Raw genomic sequence first — 20,968 nt, forward strand, 5'->3', positions numbered from 1 at the left:
TAACCAAAATTTAAATACTGTTACTATTAGTTTTTCATATTTATTATATGTATCATTGAAAACAATAAAATATATACCTTAAAAATATGCAACGTTTATTCGTTAATATAATCATAAAAATTGTCCAATTACAAAATAATGTAAATTTAAAGATTCGGCCATTATTGAATTTTGCAATTATTCATCATATATGTCATAAAATGTTTTTTGAATACGATAGATTATAAATTTCTAGCCACATATGTGTATATATATATATATATATATATATATATATATACGGTTAAATCATCTTTCCCTTATGTTATTATCTAGTATGATGAATTTCGCGGCTTAATAAAATTGTTGAATTTTAAACTATTCTAGGTGTAATGTAAATCTCTTATTCTGCACTAGTATAATGTGTATCATGGATTTATCTCCAAATCAAGACAATTTGACACATATACTTAATAAATTATCAGAAGATGAGGTTTCATCATATCTTCTTTCAAAATTTGATTCTTTCATTTGGATTTTTAAAAATCAGGTGTATTTAATTACAGGTTAAGATAGAAAAAAGTTTAGAAAATATACTTTCAAAACAATGTCATGTAGAAGCAAAACTCCAAAGTATAAGTAAGGTATTACCTAATATTGTTATAATACGGACAGAAGGAGAAAAGTTCTGTAATATGATTAGACGTACTAATGAATTAGCAGAAAATGTAAGTGCCAAAGTAAGACAATTGGATTTAGCAAGAGTAAGTTGAGATGCAATATTGACTACACTACTGATAATAATTTCATTATTAAGTTGTTTATCATATAAAGCATCAAGTTTAATTACTTATTGTTACATTATAGAGCAGAGTATACGAATGTCAAAGACGTGTTAATGACATTCTTGATTTACAACTATGTAGTGAAGGAGTAGCTATGGCATTGTGTAATGAAGATTATGAACAAGGTGCAGCACATGTTTATCGTTATTTATCAATGGATCAACAATTATTAGAAAGAACAGCTGAAGACATTTTGATGGATCACACTAGTGTCAGTTGTTCTCTAATTACATTACAACAAGCTGCATTACAACTCAGAACTGTGGTTACACATAAATTTGATGAAGCAGTAAAATCAGAAGATCTTGCATCTGTTGAAAGATTTTTCAAAATATTTCCTTTATTAGAGATGCATACCGAAGGCCTTAAAAAGTTTTGTAGTTATTTATGCACAAAGGTAATAAATTATATGATTTTTTAAATGCTATAAAGTTTATATAACTGTATAGTTCTAACATCAGTTGCAGGAAACAGCTCAAAAAAATTTAAAAGCAGCTCTGGAAATAAAAAGTAATGATAAAAGGGCGTCAGTTATTTTTTCTGACACTATGACATTACTATTTGAAGGAATTGCTCGTATTGTAGAGATACACCAACCAATAATCGAAACATATTATGGTCCTGGAAGATTATTAACGACAATTTCTATTTTGCAAAAGGAATGTGACAGGTATATTACATGTATTTATATTTATAGCGTATATGGGGAAATTGTATGTACTTTCAAAAATATAAAATTTATGTTTTTAATAGACAAGTTAAAAAGATTATTGCAGAATTTATGAAACACCGATCTATATCTAAGAAAGTACAAATTGTAAATGATCATGTTCGTAAACCAAGTTCTGAAAAAGCAGATCCCAAAGAGTTTGACTTGTTATTGGGAGAAATTACTATAATGCATTCACGTGCAGAATTATACATAAGGTTCTTAAAAAGGAGGGTTAAAGTAAGTTAAATGTATTTTAAATACTCTTACATACGTGAATATTTTTAAATACTTTAAAGTTCTATAAAATTATAACATTTTTATTCCAGAATGATGTAGAAATTAGTGTAACAAATGATGCACAATACAAAGATCTAATAAATGAATTCGAAAATATTATCAACAATTCTGATTTAGCACATGGTATGCAAGAACTTTTAGGTGCTTATCTTGCTTTAGAAAGATATTTCCTCGAAGAAAGTGTAAATAAAGCACTAGGAATGGATACCCTAGATCAAGATCAACAAACATCTAGTATGGTTGATGATGTTTTTTTTATAGTACAGAAATGTATTAGGTATTGACAAAATTTTATAATTTATGTTTAATTCAAGTACAAATAAAATACAAAATTTTCGTGTGTAGGCGTTCTATGTCAAGTTGGAGTATAGACGGTGTTTGTGCTGTAGTTAATATGGCTTGTGGAATATTAGAAGGAGAATTTGCAAACAGATTACGAAATCGATTGCGACAAGGTTATCCAGCAGGATACTTGGATCTGGCACAAGCTTACAGTGCCCTTCAAACAAGTATACAACATGGTCGTCTACAAACTTCAGATACGGAGCTCGCCCGTCTAATGTTTTTGGTAGTATTAAGTACAAAATTTACAATTCTTGCATATTTTATATGTTAATTTGTTTTACGTATTTCATTCATAGACCTATCTAAATAACACCGACGTAAGTATCGAATATGTCGAAACGCTATGTAAAAGTCTTAGTACAGAAATAGATGCGACGTTTCCCAATATGCAAAGTAAAGAAAGAGGTAAAATCGACAGTTGTTTATCCGGTTTAAAAGGTGTTATGTCGATTTTACGAGCGGTTAATGATTATGGTCTAGAACAGTTACGAGTAAGCGCTGTCAAACCGAGAGTCACACCTTGGGTCGATGCATTCTTATCAGTGGATCATCATATAAACGAGGTAAACAAAGTATATAATCATAAGAAATGATTAAAATGATTTACATAAAAAACTCGTAACGATTCGTTAATATCCATAGGATGACTTATTAAGATATGAAACAGAAGAACCTTTCGTACAAACTTTAATTATGAATTTAGAAGGTTTACTTCAAAGTTTTAAGGGAAGTTTAACAACATCTAATTATGATGCTTTAATTGGTCTTCTTACTGCTGAAGTAACAGCTCGTTTAGAAAAAGTTGTATTAAAGTCTACTTTCAATAGAGTATGTATATTTTATGATTTTATTTTAATCTTAATATTTATTTTCCAATAATCAATAATTTTTTAGGCGGGAGGTCTTATACTTGATAAAGAAGTAAGATCATTAGCAAGTTACTTAGCCGCTGTTACCTCATGGTCCGTACGTGATAAATTTGCACGATTAACGCAAATAGCTACCATATTAAGTGTTGAAAAAGTAGAAGAATTAGCAGATTATTGTGGTGCAGATGCAATAGCATGGAGATTAACACCTGCTGAAGTTCGACGTATTGCTTCTATGAGGACAGATTTTCGTCCCGAGGATATAAAAAGATTGAAACTTTAATTTTTGTTGGATTTTATTGGTATAATAAATGTTAATAAACAGTCAATTCATTTTAATATTTTTATTTCTGCTTAATGTATAAATTATACAAAATTAAAATACAATTTTGGCTTAATAATCAACAGCTTTATTAGTATTACTTAATTATTATTAATACACATAATACATCTTACATTTATCAAATTATTTTACTACTAACTAATAATACTAATTACTAATAACTAGTAATACTACTAACAATTCTTAAATTTTATGATCAAAGTCAAGTTTGAAATATTTTTAAAACATGGCAATTTATTAGACATGTACAATCTATGAGCATTTTTAAACTATTAGAGTTATAAAATTAGTACTTCAATACTTTACTTTCTTTATTAGTAACGTTATTATTATGTAATCACACAGCTTCTGTTTTCATACAGAATAAATCTTACACTTCTTAATATTTAATATGTATGATTTTCTATGACCTTCTTACTGATTGTTATCGTAGTCAGCAGTAACGATGGTTTATATAGGGACCATCCTCATTTGTTTGCTTTGCTAAATTGTAAAAAAAAGGTATCGGTACCCTTTATAGTGACATGATACTGTTGGTTTGTTATTTTGTTTATATGTACGCATATTGTACTGAATTAAATGTCCGTGAGTCGCATAAAGTATATTTATGTGCCTGGCGCCAATACATCTTGCAGTATCTTCACAAAATCCTACATTTGTAACCTCCTTTGAACCCCACGAAATCCCGCGTCGGTAGTCTCCTGGTGGTCCCACAAAGTCCCGCGTCGGTAGTCTCCTGATAATCCTACAAAGTCCTACGCTGGCACCCTCTTCTGAATCGCACGAAGTCCCACGTTGGTAGCCTCCTCTGGATAGCACGAAGTCCCACGTTGGTAGCCTCCTCTGGATAGCACGAAGTCCCACGTTGGTAGCCTCCTCTGGATAGCACGAAGTCCCACATTGGTAGCCTCCTCTGGATAGCACGAAGTCCCACGTTGGTAGCCTCCTCTGAATAGCACGAAGTCCCACGTTGGTAGCCTCCTCTGGATAGCACGAAATCCCACGTTGGTAGCCTCCTCTGGATAGCACGAAGTCCCACATTGGTAGCCTCCTCTGGATAGCACGAAGTCCCACGTTGATAGCCTCCTCTAGATAGCACGAAGTCCCACGTTGATAGCCTCCTCTAGATAGCACGAAGTCCCACGTTGATAGCCTCCTCTAGATAGCACGAAGTTCCACGTTGGTAGCCTCCTCTAGATAGCACGAAGTCCCACGTTGGTAGCCTCCTCTGGGTAGCACGAAGTCCCACGTTGGTAGCCTCCTCTAGATAGCACGAAGTCCCACGTTGGTAGCCTCCTCTGGATAGCACGAAGTCCCACGTTGGTAGCCTCCTCTGGATAGCACGAAGTCCCACGTTGGTAGCCTCCTCTGGATAGCACGAAGTCCCACGTTGGTAGCCTCCTCTGGATAGCACGAAGTCCCACGTTGGTAGCCTCCTCTGGATAGCACGAAGTCCCACGTTGGTAGCCTCCTCTGGGTAGTATGAAATCCTTCATTGGTAGCCTCTTCTGAATAGCATGAAATCTCACGTTGGTAGCTTTTTTAGATTAGTACTGCGTTGTTGGTTTTCTTTAAATTTCAGATTAATAGCTGGTCTTTTTCAAATCTTACGAAATCGAGATAACTGTTTTGAAATTTCATGAATATACATTATGATTCATCACAATGTTCCCACATTTTCCGGACATTAAGTTGTTATCCCAATTGAATCGTCCCAATTATTTGTTACAATCATTGACATTTGATCCTTGAATGAACACGATATTAAATATTTCCTTCTCTTCTGTGATGTTCCTCTAGTCTATATATAGTTATCTCTTATACTGTCCAAGTAATAGATAATCTTTAAAAGTTGCATTCTAATACCGATCCTTTTCCATATGCCAAATTGATCTTGCTATTTATGAGTGATATTTCGCTTTAAAAAAATGCAACTTTTGTAAAATTTTGGCAATAAATGTTACAATTTCCTGTTTGCCATGAAAGAAATCATGTCGAATTTCATACTCTTTTCTACAAAAATATTTACATTTTACTAATAAGTATATAGTAAGTATATTCCAAAAATGTATATCTGAAGCATATTATATAAATCTGAAATTAAAAAATGAATTACTGATTCAATTTCTTCCTAATTGGAGAAATATATTGTTAAACGATTCTTACTTTACACCTGTTGTATATCTTCATATCCAAAATCTTCAACTGTTGTAATGCATAGATGATTGTAATTAAGTTATTAATTTCAAATCTGTTTCGAAGTCATTTCTTCGTTCATATTAAAATAATTTTATTCTTCTTCATTAGAAAATACAGCAAGCTGTTTATCCAATGGTGCATGAAATTGCATACAACCAAGACATCAAATTAGACGAAATAGTGAAGATTACAAGATACCATAGTTGTTTTACTTCATGTTTCAATGTTCATATAAATGAACTTGTAATCAAATTCTTTTTATAAGATTTAGTATGCTTTAGTATGTTTAAAAAAAAAAATGAAGCAGAATATAAAGACTCACATTCATATATAGTTTCAATAAATCAATTTCATTGGCACTGAGATTACTTTGAAATATAACAGTTCTAAATAGTCTAATTGTCATACATGCATAATTTTCACAATATACAGATTTGTTGAACGTTCAATTGAAAATAATACATACTGAATTATTTTCTCATTTATTTATCCATGAAAAAACGTTGTTAATCAAGGTAAAATAGTAATTCATTTTATCCTTCCATTTGAAAAATGCTTTTCTGGATCATTTAATATTACTTTCTGTAATATATTTATAATTTCCACAATTCAAAAAACACTTACTGATCATTTTTTTCACATTCACGTGTAATTTGTCCTTCAATCTGAATACCCTTACTTTATAATAAAATATATATTGTACTTATATTTACTACTATCATTCTATATATTTGGAATATTTTTGGATCAATAGATTGCATGCGAATTTTATGTGCGTAATGAATCCGTAAAACAATTATATTAAATTTACAATTTTGAATCTGAAAAACATTTGACTTCAATGATTATATTTTGATTTTTACCTGCCGCAAAACTGATGGAACAAAAATTTGTTACAACTATCGTGTTAACTGCTCGTTTCTTCCTTTCTTAGCAATGATCTGTTCCATTGTCAAACAAGTATTTCCTTCAGTAGCCGGATGAAATGCAAATTTATATTGTATTATGCTTATCATTATACCGCAAGTACTTTAAATTACTGAAATTGCGGAACCATTTCCTGTTATTGAATGCAAAACATACAGCACGAACACGTTTTCCATTATCAAAAGTGCCATACAAATGTCTCATCTATTGTATTAAAGAGATAGACACAGCACCAGGCCTGTAGCTCATAATACAACAAGTTGCACCAGTTTCTCAATTTTCCCCAATTATATTCAATGTTTACAATAATCATCCTTCATATAAAATTGTTACCTTTATCCAAAGCATACTACCTCTCTCCCTCTCTTTAAAAATACGACCTTTTTCATCTTAATGTCTCCCAAAAACGGATTTAGCAGAAAGTATACGACATCTATAACGATCCAATTAGAAACTACCAGAGCATGTGTATTTTAAGCGGACCTTTAAACGTTGACTAAACGCGTTCTCTATCCAAGCCTGGCTGAAACATAATTACTCACACCCCCAGTAACCCACCTCTAAATCATTCTAATCAACGTACCATGTAAACACGAATCCAACGCGTTCCAGGAATAGAATCAACTGCCTGTAGTTGTATAGCTGTACACGACCAGTATAATTATTTCGGGTACTCCTGCAGTACAAAACAGACACCCAAACGACAATATTTCAACACAAAAATATTTAAAACAATAGTTATAGAAGCATGATACTTAATACCGCACTTGACATCAGGTATAAGCAAAAATAAATTTCTTCAAACAAATTTCAAGTTAAATCTTTAGCTTGTGTAATTATATCAAACTTGTTCAATTAACAATGAGCTATTTCCATCATGTTTTGACAACTGACGCATCGATGATCTATTTCCTTGGAATTAAAAAAGGAATGTGCATAATTTTGTCCTCCATCAACACTCAAAATATTATCTACATGCTATACTTAGGGATTCAATTTTATAATACGTTGCTTCATTTTCCATCACTGCTTTCCTACTATCAGTCACTTGAACTGTAATATAAACCAGTCTTTTATTTCCATTACTCTTCTGCATACCATTTGTCAGGAACAATACATTTTATTTGTATCTAATAACATGTAAAGTTCTTCATTTGTTCTAACATCAATCAATGGATAAGTGAATTGAAATCTGTGAAAATAAGTATCTAGTAATATGACTTCTGAACCGACATATTTATTGCAATGATTGTTAAATTTCAAAATAATTTCCTATCCATATTAAACATATTTCATATATGTGCATGTCTATTATTTCGATTAGTTGTGCTACTTGCGGTAGTTCGCCATTCTGGATCATCTAGACTCAACAAAGATGCATTCAATTTACTCCATACCTCAAAAAGCTCTTATTATCTTAATTCAAATGGGAAGATAGAGAGCTGTGACAGTATTCAGCTTGCTCAACTTTGAACAAGGCATATTGATAAGCCAAAGTAACTCACATACAAGTTGGTGGTACAAACGTTGAAAAAACTTTTCCGGACCTGAGAAAACACATTTGCACAGATAACGAACAAAAGGGATTAGAGCTCACCAAATATGATTTGCTACAATTTGCTGTAGTTGGTCACAATAAGCCTATGAGTATCGCGCATCAGACGATTTTGGAATTAGTTGATGCTTGCATGTTCAAGATACGGAAGCGCGGAGTGATGAGACGTTTATGTACAACTTGATCATGGTGCAACCCATTCGTCAGCCAGAAAACTTCATGCACGATTTTCTAAAAACAGACTTTTCCCCTTTGTTTATCCCATACCAATCCTCTCTCGTCACTCCTTATCTCATACACAGACAGGCCAAATAATGTCGCCGATGACGGCCAACAGCCTGGACGCATGTGCGGGTCTCTTGCCTGCGACAGAATTTTATTGTGTAGTATGCTGGACAAAAAAGGATTTTTGGCATTAATATGAACTAGAAGATTGCAGAAAAATTGTAAACATTTTCCAAATTTTATTAATTTCATTTTATTTCTTAAAGTCTACAAAACTGTTAATTAACATTAAGCAAATATACAAAATCTTGACGTTCAGAATAATGGAGCGAATATTTGAAACGGTACTACTAAATCTACAAATTAAAATGTACTATACAAATTTTCTGTAAATTATAAGACATACAAAGTACATAATGTTTTATGTAAATTGCCATATTTCTGAAAATAAAAAATATCGGATCAAACACTCTTCGGACATATTTCGAACGCTCATTATTACGTATATTACTACAAAAAATTGTAAAAGGGAATGCATTGGTCCCGATACAGTTTACAAACCAAACCAATGAAAGGCGTAGAGACTAGAGAACATGGGGTCCTCGATCGTGCGGTACGCTTCAGCATCGTTGCGAACACCAACTCCCTCCGCCTGTCCCAATGCCATCTCAAACGGTGAGACTGCAAGTAAAAAATATCCAGATATACATCAGGATAGTAATTCGATTTCTATTCCTGCAGCACCGATGTAATACACAGTGCTCCATAATCGCTCGAGATTCCATATAGTTGTTGAAATCTCTACGCAGAAATCCTCTTGTCAAAGTAGTCACAGTCAGCTTCTAGGTCTTCCAAACCTGGTCGCTTGCATTTTTCCCACTACTTCAGCGTTGTAACGGTACTTTTATTTCTGCCAACTTAGACATGAAATCGTCTAAACTGCTCAATTCAGGACATAATGGCTTTTTCCAGGGATTCTGTTGAGACAATCTCCGATTTTCTGTGTCTTCACCATTGTAGAGTTCATAATTTGAATAATTTCCTTTCTTCAAGCATTGTCTTTTAAGTCGCTGCCATTTTGAAGCTGTTGATAATTGCTGGATGCGTAAATCATTTTCAGCTTTGGAAAGAGCGCACGTCAGTACTGCTTCAATCCGTAAATCGCGTCTGCGATTTCGGCGACACTTCAATTTTTTGTTGCGAACTCTGCTAATCCAAGTTACTAATCGTTCAGTTTCACTTGGCTTGTTGGGGTCAGTTTTTGGATGTCTCTTCTGTGTGCTCACCATGATGACGACTTCGTAGTTTTCTTAATTTGTAGAAATACAAATGTCCTCGTCGTTTTCGACGTTAACACAGTATAGATGATACTTTTCTTGAGAAATGGGTTAACATGAATTATCGACTGACACGATATTCACGTTTTCTTATAGCTTTCTCAACTATTTCACCTAATTATTGAATAAGTAATAAGTACACCAACCTGTATCCGGCTCGTGTTTGTTGTAGAACAAAACAGAAGAAATTCACACAAAAGTGCACACAAAGGATTTGAAACTACCGAGCAAAATACCCTCCTCACATTTTAAAGAAGACTAAGCCAATGCCTACGCTGCGCGTGTAATGGCCGCTTTATATACCCCCACGCCTATCTTTATGACGTGGTCTTACGCGTGGACAATGGAAACTAGTTCCGTGTAAAATCTTACATTAACCTTACATTCTTAGAATTTTTGAAAAATACTTTAATCCAATAAATTTTTAAATATATGTGCGACAATTTTAATGCTAAATTTTATATATTTTGTACATTATATTAAAATTCTTCATTTACAGGAAATAATCAATAGCGTATGAAGATGTACTGCGGTTAATTCTAACCAATTGCGTGCCCCATTTTGTTAACGTCATTTCCGGTGCACGTATTATTTGGCACGTACATTAATGTTAATGTAAAAATCATTATTCCAATGATTGTAAGTTACATATATAATAAATAAAGTAGGCTGTAGACTATGAAATTCGTATGAAATAAGCAGAGAATAGTAACTAAATAAATATATATATTGAACATAAATCTTGTAAAAATATTAATTTATTAAATTACATTCAAATCAAATATATGAACAAGATCTATTGACTTTTAATTATTTTTTTGAAATACTAGTATGAAATAAAATTGCGACATTACAAATACAAAAACAATAACATTGATATAAAAATGTTTGACATTATAGAAATTGCAACACATGGCAACACTGTCAGGAATAACTTTTACGCTGTTACACATTATACTCAATGAGTGTAATAAGATGCTTTCCATTTTACGTTTTATTTCACGATACAAAAACAAAAATTACTTTCGTTAAATCTAAAAGTTCTTGAAAATTGAAATATTTCAGAATCTTTAACCATATTCCATAACATTAATAATTATCATATTTCATTTTTCTCTTAATTGATACAATTTATTTAATAGATATAAAATAAAGATATGTATTCTTTATGTTATAATGAAGCATTCTTGAATCGTGACTAATGAATGACGCATGAGAGATACATATACGCGTACATATATAGTTAGGTACATAAGTATACACATGTATATATTTTAAGTTCACATTTAATTTTCTTAGAAATGGTTTAGTCAGTTGCAGTTACACGTTAATTCTATTTTTATATCGTGATCAAAGATAGAGTATAATGAAATTGCAGCAGATTATCGAAAACAATAAATCTTCTCATTTAAACTAATTTTTGTAGAAAGTTAATGAATAAATGATATTATTTTATTATTATATATAGATATAAATTAATAAATTTCTATACTTTTAATAAATATTGTACTTCGTAAAATTGATTTAAGTTTTAATGATAAATTACCTCTGTGACGTAATTAAGTTAAGAATACATCTTAAATAAACACATGTAATTTCTCAACATTTTTCTACCCATGAATTTAATATATACAGGGTGGTTGGTAACTGGTGGTACAAGCGGAAACGGGGTGATTCTACGCGAAAAAAGGAGTCGAAAATATAGAATAAAAATTTTTCGTTTGAGGCTTTGTTTTCGAGAAAATCGACTTTGAATTTTTGCTCGGTACGCGTGCACTTTATCACGTCTCGTTATAACGGATCTCACTGTAGATCGTTGTCTCGATGGAAAAATTTAAAAAAAAAATTTTTATCTATACATTAAAAACATGATTCATGATCAAACGTATTTATTGTCATATTTTATTATTAAATACAATAATCGATCAGATATAATTTATTTCTTCTATTCCACTAATGAAGGAGAAACAAAATATACAAGTTTTCGCATCTCATGCAAAATATACGTAAATATGATAAATTATAATATTAAAATAAAAATGTATGATTGTATATAATATGTATATACATACATATTTGGAATAAATATTTAATATTATTCTTTAATTGGGATAACTTTGACTATTGGACAATCAAGATATGGCACAATAAATTTGCGCAATTATTAAAGTTCATATTAAACACTTGTTTAATATGAATATTGTTCTTATTTATCATAAATTAACTTTTATTTTTATGAAAATGCGAAATGTGAAAAATAGAATAGTGAAAAAAAATATATTATAAATAAATAGAACTTTTTAAAATTATTTGTTTAAATTAATCAAATCATAACATATTTAAAGAAATGTTATATTATACATAGCAAATTTTTCCTAGAACAAAATCAATGTTAAAAAGTATAAAATTCGTTTTTCATAAATGAGTTAACAGAATTTTGTATATTAAAATTTAATGCTCCCAAGTATATATAATATAATGATAATTTAAAGAGTGCCCATTGTTGAGATATAGAAACTTTCCACTTTTCCCATATATTCGTGCAGGTTTTCAGTTTCTCTCCATATACAGATTGTATGCAACATTTTGACATTTCCAACATTCCTGACATTCTTGATTCTGTGTTGAGGGAATATTCGATACAACGCATAAGATCATTTGTTTTAAGGATTAATAACATTTGCCTATTCACTTTGTCTAGTACAGTGCTAATTTGTGGTAATAAATTTGGTATTTCTTTTTGAAATTCCTCTTTTTCCTGTATATCATATTTGGTTTTCTGAACACCAGTTATAATTGTATTCCAAGATCGTCCTGATACCATACAAGCTAATAACCCATACAAATCTGTAACACCTAAATTAGCACAATGCGTTTGCATTGCAGCTTTATTGCCATCAAATATTGCCAACCAAAGCTTAGAATATTCCCATCGAAATTCATTTGAGAGGTTTGCATACAATCCATGATCTAGAAGTATAATTTCTGCTTCATTATTTTTCTTTCTGACTAAAACATTACCAGGATGTGGGTCTGAATGTACAAAACCAACAATGAATATCATGTGGCTATAAAGTCGACCTAATTTACTGCTAACTTCATATGGATTTAAATTACTGGTTTGAATGTATTTTAAATCATTAATTTGTCCTCCTTCCAAAAATTCCATTGCTAGAACTCGTGGTGATGAAATTTCCCAATGTATTTTTGGTATTTTTAACCAATGATAATGTGAAAATATATTTTGAATTTTTTCTGCATTTTTTCCCTCTTGAGTGAAGTCCAACTCTCGAGGAATATTCTTCTTAGTTTCATCAACAAGCCAATCAAATTTAAAATCAGGGAAAACTAATGATGTTAATTTTACTAAGGCTGACATAGTTTTTATATCTACATAGGAATTTGTTTTAACTGATCGATGTTGAATTTTAACAGCAACAACATCACCATTTTTTAATATAGCTTTATGAACTTGTGCTAAACTAGCAGTGCCTAAAGGTTCAGGATCAATACTTTCAAATATTTCGTATGGATCTTTCTTGAAATCTTCTTTAATAACAGTAAGTATATCTTTAAAAGATGACTGTGGTGCTGAACTATGTAACACCCTCATTGTATTAACATATTCTGATGGCAATAAATAATCTAGTGCGCCAATATGTTGACCTACTTTTATATAAACACCTTTGTTGGCACAGCAAAGTTCTAAGAGTTTCTGTGCTCCATATTTATGTACTTTTGATTTTAAGTCAAGATATTCCTGAGTATTTGGATCTAAATTACTACCATACAATTCGTTTCTATAATGCCTCCCAATTATAAAGACAGTAATTGCAGCACGTCCTAATCGTACAATACCTATAGCTCCCAAGTCATATTCATTTGCTCTTAAGGATGCTAGCGTTCCCAATCCAATTATTCCAAGAGCTGCACCTTTTAGCAATCTTTTTGATAAAAACATTATCAATTAAAAATTTGTCAAATACTTTTTTTCTGTTTAGTTTTATATATGATGAATCTGAAATGAGACAATGGTAAAAAGATTTGTCAATTTTTATACAATAATTATGTAAATATTTATAACCTTTACAAGAATGAAATTACATACTTTGCGGTAGGTTAAAATCCTTTTTTCCTCAATAAAACATCATTATATAACACGAAATCAGGTATAAAAATTATGCAATCCACTTGTGTCTTTCTGACTTATAAATTGTTCCGAAATTTCGAAGATTGTATAGTAACCTAAACTATGTACATGTAAAAAGTGTAACAGAATTTATGTATTAAAAAATTCTATTTAAGAATATCTCAATTTTTTAATTTTCTCTTCAAAAGTATTTGGTTAATTTTGTATAATATTTGTCTAATTACTTGTTTTTTCTGAGAATGTAACATCATAACCTGTTTTCATTTTGAAACTGTTGATCTTTGCTCACATGGAATAATAATCAATTTACATTGATCACCATTGTGTCGATGTTTTTACGTTTGCATATCGATGGAGTTACATTTTGATAAATTTTATAAATCATTAATCTTATTTTTTTTGTACAATTTTATGGAAAATTATGTTAAATATGGGGTATCCTAAGTAAAAGAATTTATTCATGTAATAACTATAATCAACCACAAAAAATATTGAAAATGTTATATATGAATATATATACATGTATGTATACACATATATGTGTACATATGTATTTCCATTTTTTAATATATTACACAAATTTTTAACATAAATGAAATATAAAATTATAATTCCATTAAACAAATTTTTTATTTATATATCACATATAATTACCGTCAAAAGTTTGACTACAAAAATAATAATACTATGTTACTATTAATAAATATTTACATTGGTTGTTAGTATCACTGATTCTTTATTTGTCCAGATGCATGTTCTATCAACGCTTTCTAAAACAGACAATGAAGTTTGATTTAATATAGAGTATCATATTACACTTAATTTTGCTATTTTCAAATGTATTATGTTTCACCTTTATCACTGGGAAAGCATTTGTCAATTGCAATCCCAAACTTCTAGCTAGTACAATAGGCGCTGCAGTTCCTTTGTATAATCGATGCAGTGCATCAATAGCAAGCATCATTGGAACATTGTATCGTTGTCTTTCTGTTTCATATTTCTTTAAATACATTATGTTCCCTAAAGGAATTCCATTTATAACTGCTTCTGCAAGAAGTTGAACCAAGGCTGTTACATCTCCAAAACCTAAATTTACACCTTGACCAGCTAATGGATGGACTCTATGTGCTGCATCACTGAAATATTTTGTATCAAAATTATATATAATACATTAAATAATAATTATATGTATTAGATAATTATATATAATTATATATAATTATATATAATTATATAATAATATAAGTATATATAATTATATACATATATTAAAATGCATTTTAAATATACATAGACTTTTTACTTGCCCTACTAAAACAGTTCCTGTTTGAACATAAGATACAGAATGACCAAATTGCAAAGGAAAAGCTGCACGAGATCCTTTTGAAATATCTGATACCGATGGTTGTAATTGTCTCACTACTCCAGTTTGTAAAGATAAACTTTCAAGTAATTGTTGAAGTGCTCGTAAACCACTTTCAACTATACCATCTTTTGGATAAATTTTCCATAAAGCATTGTTTACATTATCAACAAATTCTTCTTCTGAAACTTGCAAAAGTCTTTTTGCTTCATCTGTTGGTAATGACCATACAAGAGAACTAAGACAATTTGTTAACTATAAAACCCAGAAAGACAAGTTAGTGATGTTTTTTGATTGATTCTAACTACTTTATAAGAACAAAAAGTTATTACTGGAAGTAGTGCTATTGGTCCAGATGGTAAAAATCTTTGCCATGCAACAATATTTTCTGTGGACTGAAATAAAAATAAAATTAATACATAATTCAGAATATAATTAACTAGTACAGAAATTTTATAATAATATAACTTTTACCTCTGATAATTTAAGAGTAGCAACTATACCCATTTGATTATAATCCCATTTCACATATTGTGTACCCATTGTTTGTCGTACTAATGAGTTTACACCATCTGCTCCAACCTGAAGCATATATTATAGTGGTTTAATGTGAATGAAATATATTACAATAATAAAGAATAACTAAATTATAGTTTGTGATATTATATGAAGATAACACAAACATCATATCATAGGAAGGGGAAGTATATATAGAGAGGGAGCGAGAAACTGACAATATGTCTGGAAATAACTTCAGTTCTGTGCCGCATTTCAATAGGAATTCTAAATGTAATTTTAAAGTGTTTTATATCTAGTTTTCTAAAAAATTGCCTTCAATAAAATTATAATATTTTTATACATTTTTATTTATTTATCACAAATTGTATATTTTTTATATGCATAATAGTTTTACGTTAAATTAAAAATAAGTCCTGAAAACAGCTTAAGAAATGAAAAAACTGTTTAACTTGATCTGTTGATTTATATGTAATAAATGCAAAGTACAATCTTGTCTTCAAAGGATGATGTTATTTATTATACACAGAAATATATTCTGAAAGTGAAGTTATATGAAAATAACAATTTTATATTCTACTTATATTAACAGAAGAAATGTTTTAAAAGAAAGAATCTAATAATTTAGAACTTTATCTTGCTATACATATATGTTAAGAAGTAGTCAGAGCTAAATATATGCCAGTTCTGTTTTATAAACACCAAAGAACATGTGTGGTCCTGTTTCAAACCATACTGGCAACTGAAAATAGTTTTTAAGTGTTTGAAACTGAAGATATATAGCATAAATTTTGTATGTAGTAAAATTAGGAACAAAAATATAATTAATGTTCTAGCTATTTACTAAGTGTCAACTGAAAAGTAAAAAGATATTCAAAACAAAATGTCAATCTTAAACAATAAACCATTACTAAATAAAATTTTGAACAATCATAATTTTCAAGAAGGATCAAATATCATGTCGTTATCTTCTACTGTTAATAATTATATAGTAAGTATGAATTGATAATATAAGTTTGGTTGCTATTTATTAAATGTCAACAATTCTAGGATGATTGTGAAGATATTTGGATGAACGACATGGAAGAAGACAGTATAAGTTCTGAGTACAGTTCTGAGCCTGTTATATGTCATATAAAAGAGAGACAAATAACAAATCAACAACCATGGAATACAGAGGAAATTATTTCAGCTCTATCTGATCTTCCAGCAGGAAAGCATGCACTTTCTGTTATTCCTACCTTGCATGGAGATATTTTGGATAAAGTTTTACATGAATTTTTAAACACTGATGATAGCAAATTATCAGTGAATATTCAAAAAACTGCTACATCTTCATTTTCAACTGGGTACATTAATTATTAGTCACAATAATAAAAATTATAATAAATATAATTCAATCTCTGTTTAATATAGATGTATACAAAATACGTTATTGAATATTGAAAATGAAGCAGCTTTAAATACAACTGCACTACAACTTTTCCTGAGATGGCCAAATACTTGTCTCCTAGTTTCTTGTTATTTAGGTCATGTAAATGTGGTCAAAGCTTTACTAAAAAGTAAAAATGCAAATATTTCAGCTAGAGATAGCGATGGCAGGTATGTAAAAGATAATAGAAAAGTCTAATTCCAAAATATGAATCCATTGATTTTATAGGACATCATTACATTTAGCTGCTTGTACAGCTTCGTTAACAATTTTGGAAGAATTACTGCAACATGGAGCAAATCCATGTGAATGGGATTTTGGTAAAAAATATACACCTTTGCATTATGCTGCTGCTACTGGAGACCTTGCTTGTGTTAAATGTTTAATAAAATCACAAGCAGATGTAAATGCTGGAATACATGGAAAAAGCCCTCTTTACTATGCTGTATTAAATAATGCAGCAGATTGTGTCAAAGCTTTATTAGAAGCAGGTGCCTCTCCTAACAACCCACAGGTTTTTACTCATGAATACTAAAATATTTCTAATTATTTATATTTTATATTTAGATATGACAATTAAATAGGTTTATACAGAAACACCATTGCACGTAGCAGCTGGTTTGGGTTCTGTTATGTGCACAAAACTATTGTTAACTTATGGAGCAGATGTAAGATTTCGGTTTGGTTCTATGAAATCTACTCCATTACATCTAGCAGCTGAAGAAGGTAGTGCTGAATGTACAAAGTTGCTATTAGATGCTGGGGCAGAATGCGAAGCAAAAAATGCAAGGGGACAAACACCAATGCACTTAGCAGTTTTGTCTCAATCTATGGAAACATTAGATGTGCTTCTGAATATTGGAGCAAAAGTTAACATCGAAGACAATGATGGCCGTACTCCATTACATGCTGCAGTTACAAAATCTGCTAGAGGAATCGAATTGGTGAAAATTTTATTACAGGTTCATTTACTCTTTAAGAATGCTACATAAAATATATGTAACTATCCATAATTACATAATTTCTTTATCATAATAGGCTGGTGCTTTAGTCAACAAAGCAGACAAATTTGGTTATACACCTTTACATATTGCAGCGTTGAATGAAAATTCACCAACAGTAATAATGTTACTGTCAAAAGGAGCAGATCTCACTGCTAGAACAAAGGGTGGTATATCTGCATTAAGTTTTATTGTACGCAGAACTCCAGATGTATTACCACGATTTATCTCACGCTTGGATCAAGCAATTTCTTTACATGATCATGAGTTAGGTGATGTTGATTGTGAATTAAGATTAGATTTTAGACCATTAGTGTCAGGTGGCAGAGGAGAAACAAATTTGATGCTATGTTTGGTGGAATCTGGACAAAGACATATATTGAAACATCCTTTGTGTGAGAGTTTCCTTTATTTAAAATGGTTAAGAATTCGCAAATTTTTCTTATTAAGTTTGATATTCCATTCCATATTTGTTGCATTTTTTACGGCATATATTGTAGTTGAAAAATTCAGAGGAATAGTTTTTTGGCCAGTACTAATATTTACTATCACAATAGCTGGTAAAGAATTTTTTCAAATGGCTCATGGTATGTGCAGTTATATTAAAAGATGGGAAAATTGGCTTCAATGGAGTGTTGTATTACTATCAAGTATTGTATTAAATATGCCAAAACATTGCCCTGGATGGCAATGTCATGGTTGGCAACATCATATAGCTGCTGTGAGTATTTTATTAATTTGGATAGTATTAATGATGGTGGTTGGAAAATTTCCAATGTTTGGCCTTTATATCCAAATGTTTACTCAAGTATCAATTAACTTTTTTAAATTTCTTGGTGCTTACATATTTCTTATAATAGGGTTTTCTTTAGGTTTCAATGTATTACTTAAAAATGATTCATTTAAATATCCATTAATTGCTTTGTTGAAAAGTATTGTGATGATGTCTGGAGAATTAGAATTTGAAGATATATTCATTAGTACAGAAGCACCGATTGAATATTCTGGTACTGCGCACTTCATGTTTCTATGTTTTGTCATTTTAGTAACAGTAATTTTGGCAAATTTAATGATGGGCCTTGCAGTGTCAGATATACAAGAATTAAGAAGATGTGCTGGATTGGATGGATTAGTACGCAGAGCAGAATTAGTAGCACACTTGGAACACATGTTATTTTCCAAATTTTTAGACCATGCACCAAATGCTATAATGAAAGCATGCAGACGGGGTGCACTTCTGTTACATCCACCTCATTATTGTGCAATTTATATTCGTCCTAATGATCCCCGTGAGAAACGTTTACCACAAGAATTAATAAAAGCTATCTATCGCTTAGTAATTGAAAGAAAACATAGGAACGTGAAAACAAAAGGAACATCTATATATAATGCATATAGTATAGGAATGGATACTTCTAGATTAAATCGACTTTATAGTAGTACTTCCAGTGATAATAATCAACAATTGAATGAATTAGCTACAGAACTAAAAAGATGTTCTTTCAATATTGCTACACGTTTGGATAGATTAACTAATAAAGTCGAAAGTATTTTACGAGAGAGTAATAACTCAATATAATGTATAGTACTTAAACTATTTAAATTATGGGTATTATTTACTTACCAATAACTTAGCCTTATATCTTGTTCCATCTCCTAATTGTATTTCTGCATTTTCTTCTGGTATTTTAGGTAATTTAATATTTTCAACTTTAGAGTTATAAATTACGTTTACATTTTCTTTACTTATCAACTGTTTATTGACTGCATGTAATAATAGATCATTTTCAACTATATAAGCAATTTCTTCATTCAAGTAATCTTCATTAAATACTATCATAGCATCAGAGCATGCATCCCAAACCTACTACAAATTTCATATTTAATTACAATATTTGGAATATTACTGTAAAACTGTTGTTTGTTACTATTATCAATGTTTCAATACCTGCATTTTTCGTACAGTACAATAACGTGTTGCTGCAATGTGTTGCCAAGCTCCTATGCTTGAAAGTAAGGTACGTGTTTGTTGATTTAAAGCAACCACACGATTGGAATATTCTTCTTGAAATTTATATTCGAACTGTTTACCACTTTCCAACAAAAGAATCTTTTTACATTCAAGTTTCCTATTGTTTGCTATTGCAAGACGTAAAGAAACATTCACCAAGTATGTTATTTATCAAATCTTTGGTAAACACTAAAAATATTGTTATATATAATTATAAATAAGTAAAAAAGCTAACCTATTGCACATGCAAGTGTGGTTCCAACCATACCACCTCCAGTAATAATAATATCATAATTTTCATGGTTTTGGGCAGAGTTAGAATAATTTCTCGTCACTAGCATTGATCCATTAGGAATAAAATATTTATATCTTTTTAAAGCTGATGATAAAACATCACAATATATTACCGTTTTCATAAAAGTCGCCATTTTTCTTTTATTTATATACTCTAAATACATATAATTTATAACGCAGAATGAAATTACTTTAAAATAAATCACATCAAAAATATATTAAATACAAATCTTTTTCAATTTCACTTAATCCATAAAATTATTTTATTTATACAGTTATTTTAATAGAATTATTTGAATTCTTTAATTATTTAAATGTGTTATTTTAATCAGTATCTCGGTACATAGTTTTGTCCAGATCATTTAATACTTGTTATATTAACAAATTTTGAAATGTTCTATTTCATTCAAATATGCATATGAAAACGCTTCGTATTATTTTTGAAATTCGTATAAAATGAAACTCGTATAATTCAGAATATGTGTGATTGAAATTTATATAATTGTAATTATTAATATATTCATACAGCAACTTCAATTATTTCTGTAAACAATAAATTACTTATTTT

At 30.2% G+C, this 20,968-nt stretch overlaps 5 protein-coding genes and 2 long non-coding RNA genes across 8 annotated transcripts; 2 read left to right on the plus strand and 5 right to left on the minus strand.

Annotated features, from left to right (window-relative positions):
* Positions 1 to 301: 301 nt before the first annotated feature.
* LOC117205054 (conserved oligomeric Golgi complex subunit 4) lies at positions 302 to 3,376 on the plus strand. Its single transcript, XM_033443113.1, has 10 exons — positions 302 to 472; positions 546 to 743; positions 847 to 1,221; positions 1,286 to 1,494; positions 1,578 to 1,773; positions 1,863 to 2,110; positions 2,179 to 2,401; positions 2,475 to 2,741; positions 2,821 to 3,006; positions 3,073 to 3,376. Exons 1-10 carry the CDS (start codon positions 401 to 403, stop codon positions 3,328 to 3,330), a joined length of 2,232 nt encoding a protein of 743 aa, XP_033299004.1. The 5' UTR covers positions 302 to 400; the 3' UTR covers positions 3,331 to 3,376.
* Positions 3,377 to 5,171: 1,795 nt separating this feature from the next.
* Positions 5,172 to 6,480, minus strand: LOC117205069. Its single transcript, XR_004487180.1, has 2 exons — positions 5,557 to 6,480; positions 5,172 to 5,484 (listed from the first exon to the last, which is right to left on the minus strand). It is a non-coding gene; the product is annotated as an uncharacterized LOC117205069 (long non-coding RNA).
* A 1,359-nt stretch (positions 6,481 to 7,839) lies between these two features.
* LOC117205064 lies at positions 7,840 to 9,785 on the minus strand. Its single transcript, XM_033443137.1, has 2 exons — positions 8,858 to 9,785; positions 7,840 to 8,434 (listed from the first exon to the last, which is right to left on the minus strand). The coding sequence occupies exon 1, from the start codon at positions 9,583 to 9,585 to the stop codon at positions 9,181 to 9,183; it is 405 nt and encodes a 134-aa protein (XP_033299028.1). The 5' UTR covers positions 9,586 to 9,785; the 3' UTR covers positions 7,840 to 8,434; positions 8,858 to 9,180.
* LOC117205068 lies at positions 8,666 to 9,870 on the minus strand. The gene is made up of 2 exons (XR_004487179.1): positions 9,780 to 9,870; positions 8,666 to 8,977 (listed from the first exon to the last, which is right to left on the minus strand). It is a non-coding gene; the product is annotated as an uncharacterized LOC117205068 (long non-coding RNA).
* Positions 9,871 to 11,939: 2,069 nt separating this feature from the next.
* Positions 11,940 to 14,238, minus strand: LOC117205056 (aarF domain-containing protein kinase 1). Its single transcript, XM_033443115.1, has 2 exons — positions 13,742 to 14,238; positions 11,940 to 13,651 (listed from the first exon to the last, which is right to left on the minus strand). The coding sequence occupies exon 2, from the start codon at positions 13,592 to 13,594 to the stop codon at positions 12,026 to 12,028; it is 1,569 nt and encodes a 522-aa protein (XP_033299006.1). The 5' UTR covers positions 13,595 to 13,651; positions 13,742 to 14,238; the 3' UTR covers positions 11,940 to 12,025.
* A 156-nt stretch (positions 14,239 to 14,394) lies between these two features.
* Positions 14,395 to 20,764, minus strand: LOC117205058 (ubiquinone biosynthesis monooxygenase COQ6, mitochondrial). Its single transcript, XM_033443125.1, has 8 exons — positions 20,342 to 20,764; positions 20,044 to 20,234; positions 19,720 to 19,959; positions 15,621 to 15,728; positions 15,479 to 15,541; positions 15,091 to 15,401; positions 14,637 to 14,919; positions 14,395 to 14,553 (listed from the first exon to the last, which is right to left on the minus strand). The coding sequence occupies exons 1-8, from the start codon at positions 20,562 to 20,564 to the stop codon at positions 14,509 to 14,511; spliced, it is 1,464 nt and encodes a 487-aa protein (XP_033299016.1). The 5' UTR covers positions 20,565 to 20,764; the 3' UTR covers positions 14,395 to 14,508.
* On the plus strand, positions 16,063 to 19,711 carry LOC117205050 (transient receptor potential channel pyrexia-like). Of its 2 annotated transcripts, XM_033443103.1 has the most exons (7): positions 16,063 to 16,653; positions 16,713 to 17,011; positions 17,079 to 17,264; positions 17,323 to 17,608; positions 17,679 to 18,056; positions 18,133 to 19,102; positions 19,181 to 19,711. In XM_033443103.1, exons 1-7 carry the CDS (start codon positions 16,546 to 16,548, stop codon positions 19,672 to 19,674), a joined length of 2,721 nt encoding a protein of 906 aa, XP_033298994.1. In that variant the 5' UTR covers positions 16,063 to 16,545; the 3' UTR covers positions 19,675 to 19,711. The 2 variants fall into 2 exon arrangements, with proteins under 2 accessions (XP_033298994.1, XP_033298993.1); XM_033443102.1 differs by having other exon boundaries at positions 18,133 to 19,711.
* Positions 20,765 to 20,968: the final 204 nt, after the last annotated feature.

This window comes from Bombus bifarius, unplaced genomic scaffold (genome assembly GCF_011952205.1).
Source record: "Bombus bifarius isolate JDL3187 unplaced genomic scaffold, Bbif_JDL3187 scf7180000007986, whole genome shotgun sequence".
Taxonomy (NCBI): Eukaryota; Metazoa; Arthropoda; class Insecta; order Hymenoptera; family Apidae; genus Bombus; species Bombus bifarius.

Excerpts from the sequence above, each read along its gene's own strand:
- LOC117205064 (XM_033443137.1), bottom strand. The coding sequence starts at position 9,585 with ATGGTGAGCACACAGAAGAGACATCCAAAAACTGACCCCAACAAGCCA.
- LOC117205058 (XM_033443125.1), bottom strand. The coding sequence starts at position 20,564 with ATGTATTTAGAGTATATAAATAAAAGAAAAATGGCGACTTTTATGAAA. Across the intron at positions 19,960-20,043 it reads GTACTGTACGAAAAATGCAG|GTTTGGGATGCATGCTCTGA; the intron begins GTATTGAAACAT and ends AATTTGTAGTAG. Across the intron at positions 14,920-15,090 it reads ACAGGAACTGTTTTAGTAGG|TGATGCAGCACATAGAGTCC; the intron begins GCAAGTAAAAAG and ends AAAATATTTCAG.
- LOC117205056 (XM_033443115.1), bottom strand. The coding sequence starts at position 13,594 with ATGTTTTTATCAAAAAGATTGCTAAAAGGTGCAGCTCTTGGAATAATT.
- LOC117205050 (XM_033443102.1), top strand. The coding sequence starts at position 16,546 with ATGTCAATCTTAAACAATAAACCATTACTAAATAAAATTTTGAACAAT. Across the intron at positions 17,609-17,678 it reads CCTCTCCTAACAACCCACAG|GTTTATACAGAAACACCATT; the intron begins GTTTTTACTCAT and ends ACAATTAAATAG. Across the intron at positions 18,057-18,132 it reads TGGTGAAAATTTTATTACAG|GCTGGTGCTTTAGTCAACAA; the intron begins GTTCATTTACTC and ends TTATCATAATAG.
- LOC117205054 (XM_033443113.1), top strand. The coding sequence starts at position 401 with ATGTGTATCATGGATTTATCTCCAAATCAAGACAATTTGACACATATA. Across the intron at positions 473-545 it reads ATAAATTATCAGAAGATGAG|GTTAAGATAGAAAAAAGTTT; the intron begins GTTTCATCATAT and ends ATTTAATTACAG. Across the intron at positions 1,774-1,862 it reads TCTTAAAAAGGAGGGTTAAA|AATGATGTAGAAATTAGTGT; the intron begins GTAAGTTAAATG and ends TTTTTATTCCAG.